This window comes from Ursus americanus, chromosome 14 (genome assembly GCF_024610735.1).
Source record: "Ursus americanus isolate L20-20 chromosome 14, mUrsAme1.1.p, whole genome shotgun sequence".
Lineage (NCBI taxonomy): Eukaryota > Metazoa > Chordata > Mammalia > Carnivora > Ursidae > Ursus > Ursus americanus.
The window spans coordinates 55,346,637-55,355,000 of NC_142140.1; the positions used below are offsets into that span (position 1 = coordinate 55,346,637).

Genomic DNA, 8,364 nt, shown 5'->3' on the forward strand with positions numbered 1-8,364 from the left:
GGCAGCTCCAGACCGAGCCCCGCCTCGCCAACCCCTTGATGTCGGACTTCTGGCCTCCAGTGCGGAGACGGTACATTTCTGTTATTTGAGCCACCGAATCCATGGTCCTTTGCTACAGCAGCCCACAAGGGGTGTGCGTGTGTGTTGTGTGTGTGTGTGTGTGTGTGTGTGTGTGTGTGTGCACGCGCCCCAGGCAGCCAGATGCAAGGATGGCCAGCATCAGAGAACTTCCAAGTGAGGGCACTGGGAGGCTGCTACGTGCTCCTTTCACTCTCTGTGCCGTGGAGGGGGTGACAGCCATGCCCTTGACCCCAACCCCCCAGCCATCCGCAGGCCTCTCCAGAGCTCACCTGAGGCCCCTCCTCGTCTCCACCACACGGGCAAGCAGCAGCCTCCTCCAGCAGGGGTCTTCAGGATGCCTGTCCCAGCCTCTCCCTTCCTGGCCCCTCTGAGGGGTGGATAAGAAGGCAGGTCTTGCACCAGGCCTGACCTGGGCTCCGTCTGACACCTACTCCAGCCCCGTCTCTCCCTCCCCTTTCTCAGAAAACTAAACCCCTTGCAGTTCCCAGAACCCACATAGTACACCCTCACTTCCACCTCCCCCTAAAAAATGTCCTTGCATGTTTCTTAACTACTCCAGCTCATTGTTCAGGTACCACCCTAGATGTTGCCTCCTCCAAGAAGCCCTCCCTGACCATCTCCTCCACCCCAGACTGGGTTAGGTATGTCTCTTTTCCCATAGCCCCTTGCTTCCCTCAACCTGAAACTCATCGCCGCAGGTCACCACCACCTAGCTGATTGTTAAGAGTCCCCATTAGATCATACGCACTTTGCAGGTGGGTCTGGGCCTGATTCGTTCACACAGCACGAAGTTGGTGTAGGAGTTTGCTCGGGCTGCCGGAACAAAGTGCCACACACAGGGCAGCTTACACACAGACACTTACCGTCTCACAGAGGCCGGAAGTCCAAGATCAAATGTCGTTTGGGTTGGTTCTTTCTGAGCCTACTCTCCTTGGTTCACAGATGATCTGTGAATGTCTGTGTCCCCACACTTATGAGGACACCAGTCACATTGTATTAGGGCCCACCCTACGGACCTGCTCTTAACTTAATCACCACTATAAAGACTTTATCTCCAAACGCAGTCACATCCTGTGGTCCTGATTAGGACTTCAGCCCCTGAATTTGGAGGGGATGCAGGTCAACCCCTAACAGCTGGTATGATTAACTGCTTCTCACAAACACGAGTGAATGACTCAGCGTTGAATGATACCCAGGCCTCTCCCGTTTTGACTCTGGCTTTGTTCCAAGTATTCACAGCTCTCTCTGTTTGAGGATTAAACATCCCTGCCCTGCCGATGTTACTCTTAGCCGTTCAACTTGCTTTAGCCACTGAAATGCAAGAGGAAGTGGGGTGCCATTCTCTGGAAGAAATGTTGAGAACCACTGAGCCGTCCTGCCGGCTCTCCTTTCTTTCTGCCTCGCGCCTGGTGTATCCTGAGCCTGGTATGTCTCCAACAGTGTTACTCCTGCCATGCCTTCTGCTTCCAGAAACTTCTTCAGCCCGGTTGAAGCCAATACATGAAGGAGTTGTTTGCAAGACACTGAGATTGGAGAGTCGCATGTGGCTACGGCAACACTTAGCCTAAGGCGACTGATGACAGCTTGCACTGCAAAGGCCCCCACGTCTGGGGTGAGAGCCCAAGGCGTGGCTGGGGTCAAAGTTCAGCCTAGGGCTGGAGGGCAGTGATGCTTGGGACCTTCACGAATAAGTCCATGACCTCCACTCATCAGCCCCACTGAATGAGACAGCCGGGTAGCCTCCTTAGGCCTTCGGTGAATTCGTGGCATGGCTGGGGAGTGGGGAGTCACGGGGGAGTCCCTAACCTCGTAGTCCCTGACCTCTGTGACTCCAACACCCATTTCCAGCTACATGGTCCTTCAAACATGGAAAATACCTCCAGACTTCGGAGTCCAGATCGCGCCTCTGGCCAGGTGCGTGGAGGTGCTGTCTAGACACTGGTTTCCTTGGGGTGAAGACAGAACCAGGAGGCTCCCAGCGGCCGCTAGAGCGATGGTTAAGACGGTGGCTTTGCACTTAGTTACCAACCAACTCTGCGCCCTCGGACGGGCGATGTCTCACCTTTCTGTAGTTCGGAGAGGTGAAGTCCCTTTCCCACAACGTTACGGCTAACTTTACAGGAGCAAAGCAGATCTTGGCATCCTCCCGGAGCCATGGCCACGGCGCTCTACGGCCCACGGGGCTGGTTGTGAGATGGCCTTGGGCAGTGCTCTCGCGGCCCTGGTGCGTGCTTGACGCGGGGGCTGCCTCTGTTATTAGTGGGCGGGGGGTAATATTTAGAAGTACTAACTCTTTCCCCCCAAAGTAACATATAGCCCTTCCCTGGACCCGGCCACCATCTTTTTGCCTCCAATGGGGGTATTTCTACAACTCGCAGGAGAATTACCAAAGAAAGAGCTTTTTTGAACTTCGAAAGCCTTTTTAGAGATTTTGCATCTTGGCTTTTGAGCCTCAGAAATCTAAGCCCCAGTGGATTCCCAATAACAATCTGGCCATAGTGGGTGCCAGGGGCTGGAGGGAGGAGGGAGTGGGCCGTTGTTGCTTAATGGGGACAGCGTTTTTGTTTTGCAAGAGGAAAAATTCTGGAGACTGGTTGTACAACCGATAAATGTCACGCTACTTACTGGAGCACACGTGTAAAACTGGTGAGGACAGTGATTTTTATATCGTGTATATCGGGCCACAAGTTTTAAAAAAATTAAGCCTATTAAGTAAAAAGAAAAAAATCTGGTCATGTATGTAGAAGAGCATTCATCAGACTGAAGCAACTTTTCCCGCAACAGGATAGGTCATGGCTCTTCAAGGTGGAGGGGAAGAAAGGGGTCCAGAGCAGCATCCCGGTATCCAATCCGCATACCCCAGTTTAGATGGTTTCGGGGTGATATGAGAAAAAGAAGGTTCCCTGGAGCCCTAAGGACCCCAGGATATAGCACGCTCTGCAGGAGCTCCCCACACCCTGCACAGGGCAGCATCCGTTGGGTGGGGATGGCTGCAAAGGGGTGTGCATCTCTGAACTTGGGGATAATGCAGCAGACCCCGTCAGCACCCCACCCACCCACTGACAATACCCAACAGGTCAACAGTTTCAGAAATGCCTGTGGTTCTCCAGCCACTAGAGCAGGCATGGTCTAGATACAAGCAGCTCTCAAGCAGAGACTGTGGAAGCTGATGAACACATACCCCAGCTCCCCTGCCCTTCAACTGCAAGAATGTTCTACATGGACTTCCAGGGTGCTCAACAAGAATGAGCCCCTGTTGCCCACAGCAGTCACCTGCTTATCAGTGCTCCCTTTACGGGCTCCCTTATCCCTCCCATCTGGCTACTTCTTGGGATCACCGCCCAGATTAACTTTGCACATCCAAATCCTTGTCTCAGAATCTGTTTCTGGAGAAGCCCAGCCTAAGACAGTGACCGTATAAGGTATCATCCAAACCAGGACACTTTGGAGAATGAAAAGGATCGTGATTAATAACTACACAGGGCAATATCCAGGACCGTTGCAGGTAAACCAAGAGGTACAGTCATTCCGCTCAGCATTTCAGGGCACACAGCCAGATGTCATGCATGTGCCAAGAGGGATGTGGAAGACGCAGAGCAACCGTGACATCTCCGCAGGTGGCAGTGTGACAGACGACCGCCAAGTACCAGCTGTCTCCCCAACAGCCCAGTGCCAAAGCCCCTGGAATTTAAACCTGATCTTGGGGGGAAACTAAGATGAAGTCTCTACCTCTTAGGAGAATTGGAGGGTAGTTAAGTTCTAGCAGAGAAAAAAACAAAGGAGAGTTACAGTTTTGTGATCTGGAATCTGTGAGTGTAAAATCCTTTCCGGCCTTGGGGGGGGGGGTCCCATTTCCTTCTTCAGGTCTTATCTTGAACGGCAAAGCAAGGTGATGAAGCTGGACGGCAGGGATTGGGGAGGGGGCTTCCATCTGTGCCCCCATGACCTTTCCCGCCCTTTCCCATCCAGGTCCTCCTGAATGACAGCAGTCATTCCTTTCATCATTTTATTAAAAGCTGTTGCCTTGAGCCCCACCTTCTTGAGGGGCCCCAAGAGAAAATCAGTGTGTTATAAATTAACCACGCAGGGCATCATCCAGGAGCCCTGCCAGCTGGACACTGGCCCTCCACAGTCCATCCTGGATTCTCGGCCCTCTGGGACCAGTCACAGCCCCCCTGGCCCTGAGGCCTGCTCATCCTGGGCTCAGAGCCTGGAGTTCCTCATCTCCCAGCCAGGGTGCCGAGGCTCAGCAGTATTCAGAATAATCCTCCTCCACGTAGTTGGAGGGGAACCAGCCAACCTGCAAAGAGAATAGGAAGTGGTCAGGGCAGTCTCTGCACATTCCCCACTGTTCCTCAACATACCAGGCAGGGTCCCTCGCACCTCAGGACCTTTGCACCTGCCACGCCTTCTACTCCAGAAAGTACATCCCCCAGAGGTACACATGGCTGACACCCCTCCCTCACCTTCCAGAGTTCTCTAGCACATGTCACCTTATTAGTGAGAGCTTCCTGACCACCCTATTTAAAATTACAAACCCCACCCACCCCAACACTCCTTATCCCTGCTTTATTTTTCCCCATAGCACTTGTCAGCATCTTACTGATTATATGTTACTTATTTATGGGCTTGTTGTCTGTCCCCACACCCCCACCACAACACGAGCTCCTCAAGGGCAGGGATTGCTGTCTGTTTTATTTATTAGATTCCCGAGAGCCTAAAAGAGTTCCTGGCACACAGGAGATGCTTAATAAATATTTCTTAAAAGGATGGATCTTGGATGGATGGATGGATGGATGGATGGATGGATGGATGGATGGATGGAAGGAAGGATGGATGGAAGGATGGATGGATGGAAGGATGGATGGATGGATGGAAGGAAGGAAGGATGGATGGAAGGAAGGATGGATGGAAGGATGGATGGATGGATGGATGGATGGATGGATGGATGGATGGATAGATGGATAGCTGGATGGATGGATGGAATGATGGATGGATGGATAGATGGATAGCTGGATGGATGGATGGAATGATGGATGAATTCATTATAGCTGAGACTTCCCAAACCCCAACCTCCACTGCACACTGAACTTACCCTCCACAATTCTTAACAAAACTGTTCACCCAAGCAATTTTCTGGGCTGTTTTTTCACATATGCTTCCCGCCAGTAGAATATAAGCTCCTGACCAGTGTCCTCACCTTCATTCAACAAATATTCTTGAGAAACCACTATAAATGAGCCAGTATTCTAGAGATGGGAATTAATTCATGGATAAAATAAAGAAGACTCTCTGTCTTCATGAGACAAAAATAAGAACCAGGTAGTAACAGATTTTTTTGAGGAACCTTGCAGTCCCTCCTGACAGTCCAAATGCAGGCAGGCAAAAAAGCACAAAACGCGAAAGTGGTCATTTCCAGTTATGCCTCTCCACCATTCAATATTTATTGAGCACCTACTATGTGTCAGTCACTGGAGACACTACAGCAAACAAGATAGACAAAAATCCCTCCCTTTGTGTCCCCGCAAACATGCTAATCACTCTCTCACCTCAGGGCCTTAGCACATGCTGGTGCTTCTGCTGGAATACTTTCCTCCGCCCCCTCTATGACCTTCTTGCCTGGCTAACTACTCATCCTTCAGTGATCCCCTTGGCCTCTCAGAAGTCCTCCCGACCTGCTCCTCCCCCACCAGGTGATTCCGCATCTCAACCCTGACCACTCAGCATTGTACCGCTTGGTTACACGTCTATCATCGTCACCAGACTATGAGTTTCGTGAGGGCCGTGACTGTACCACACTCATTTTTGTCTCCTCAGCACCCAGAACGCCCGGCACATAGTAGCTGCTCAGTAAATAAATGCAAGTTGTATAAATGAACGAAATCTTTATCTCCTTCCCTCCCCTCCGACTGGGGAAGAGCCACAGGGGCCGCTCTCCACCTGCTGCAATGCACAATTCCAGGCTATAGTGCTACAGCCAGGTCCCCCCACGCCCTTTCCCCAGGCTGCCAAGCTTGGCCCAACTCACCCGGCCATAGATCTCCCCTCGCCACCAGCCTTGTTGCCCCTTCTTGTTAAGGATCTTGATGATGTCACCCTCCTTGAGGGACAGCTCTGATCGGTCCCGGGCACAGAAGTCATAGCGTGCTTTGGCTGTGCCAAAATATTTGGTGCTCCCTGCTGTGTAGGGGAGAGTAGAAGTGGGTAAAGGGCCTGGAGCAGACACCGGCCCACCATCTGGGGACAGCTGGGGGGAGGCAAGGCTCTCAGGAGAGTAACACCAGGACAACGGGTCCCTCAGTGCTCCTTTGTGCAGAGTATTGGGTACCCTGTGCTCTGAGGGGACACAACTGTTCTTCCAAAATCATCCTTCTAGCCCAACCAGTATCCAAGTTTAGAAAATAATGCCATTTATGAATTTTTAAAATGGTTTCTATATATTTATAGTGAAAGGAGTAGAGGGAAGATAGGGAGAAATTCATTCTAGGCTGTTAATATTAATTATCCTAAAGAGGACCAAGGGTCGAAAAAGAAGGGGAATGAAAGAAAGATATGGGGGAGGGGGAAGACATAGAAAACTTCTCATAGTAAAATATTAAGCAACAGGGGCGCCTGGGTGGCTCAGTCGGTTAAGCATCTGCCTTTGGCTCAGGTCATGATCTCGGGGTCCTGAGATCAAGCCCCACATCAGGCTCCCTGCTCAGGAGGGAGTCTACTTCTCCCTCTCCCTCTGCCTCTGCCCCCACTTGTGCTTGTTCTCTCTCTCTTGTTCTCTCTCTCTCTCTCTCTCTCTCTCAAATAAATAAATAAATAATGTTTTAAAAAATAAAATAAAATATTAAGCAACATTGTAGAATGGAAAATTAACTTGTAGTATTTCTGCAAATACGCTAAGATCCATATATACACAGGCCAAATAAGTAATGTGCAGACAGACACAAACGTTTATCCCATTGGGTGACGAGGATCCTCTGATGAGGATTGGAGTCTTGATGTTACGTTGGTGTTGCTTTTTCAAAAATGTAACATTTTAATGATAGTTAATTTTTAAGTCTCTCTTTAAAATTTTTTTGGATATATAAGAATTCAGAAACTATACCACCCACGTGACTTTTCTCAAAAACATACTTCAGGATGTACCCTAGCAAAATGAAATTTGAATCAGAATAAGGTATTTTAAAAATAAAGGAAAAAACAGAAAACAAGAAATATAGACAGGGTCTGAATAGTTCTTGATACTGTATTTGAGAAGTTAAACACAACTGTTAAGAAAGAATTTCTGAAACATATTGTCATAATTAGTTTAATTCATAGCAAACTGTATCCAACATTCCAGATAATGTCAATGAACCTATGGGGGAGAGATGCAAAGGAAAAGAGAAGACTGCACTAACGGTCTTGCCTTTTTGTGAGAGAATGTTATAGAAGCTAACTAATCCTTGATGTTGATATGAAAATATAGGCTTAAAAAATGCAGGTGAGGACCCTTCTGATACCTACTGTTCTCATCTTCCCCAAAACAAAAGTAACCTCTGTCCCACCTTTCACCCAAGCAAATGAATATGCAAACCACTCAAGAGCAAAGGGACAGACCAGTGAGAGAAAGAGCTCCCACTGTTTAACAGATATGACCTCTGTATGCCCACCAGAATGTCCATGCCATCCCCACACTTGCCCTCTACAATAGGAAGGAGCTGGGGCCACAGGCCCCCAGCCTGAGACCTCTACCTGGTGGTTTGCTGATGGCTCTCTTCTCAGGCTCCTTGAAGGGGAACTGCAGGGTGGTGTCCAGCGACTTGAAGCAGTCCTTTAGGGAATTCTGCTGGTAAAACTCCACCAGCTCCTGGAAGGACAACAGGACAGATATTATCCCAGCAGTTCAGCTCGTGAGGGGCCAGAGCTGGAAGGAGTCACACCCAACTCCTCAGGTGTGGCAGGTCCCCCTTCTAGCCTCCCTGGTAAGTGAAGCCTTGACTGCTCCCCATGATGGGGAGCTCATTTCCTTCCTGGCCAACCAGGACCATTTTTGGGGGAAGAGATCACATTGCCTAAAGCCAGTTCTCTTAATAACCAAGTCACTTCATAATAAATTTACCAAATAATCAACTTGCCTGATAACCAGCTCACCAAAATCAACCCCACTGTGGGTGTCAAGAGTCTTATTTCTATAATTAATTATTATTATAATAATAAATCCTGTTTATTGAGCACCTACTATGTGCTGGTCAGTGTGCAATCATACATCATCAAAATCTCCTAATAATCATGAAAGATGAATACATT

The 8,364-nt window shown here is 49.3% G+C and overlaps 1 protein-coding gene across 1 annotated transcript in view; it reads right to left on the bottom strand.

The window, feature by feature from the left end:
• Positions 1–4,073: 4,073 nt before the first annotated feature.
• The window catches only part of VAV1 (vav guanine nucleotide exchange factor 1), a 51,306-nt gene continuing 47,015 nt past the window's right edge, over positions 4,074–8,364 (bottom strand). Inside the window, exons 25-27 of the mRNA XM_045776737.2 lie at positions 7,810–7,924; positions 6,110–6,261; positions 4,074–4,381 (exon numbers count right to left, since the gene is read on the bottom strand). Of these exons, the coding sequence (XP_045632693.1) occupies positions 4,328–4,381; positions 6,110–6,261; positions 7,810–7,924 (321 nt within the window). The 3' untranslated portion in view covers positions 4,074–4,327. The remainder of the gene's footprint in view (positions 4,382–6,109; positions 6,262–7,809; positions 7,925–8,364) is intronic.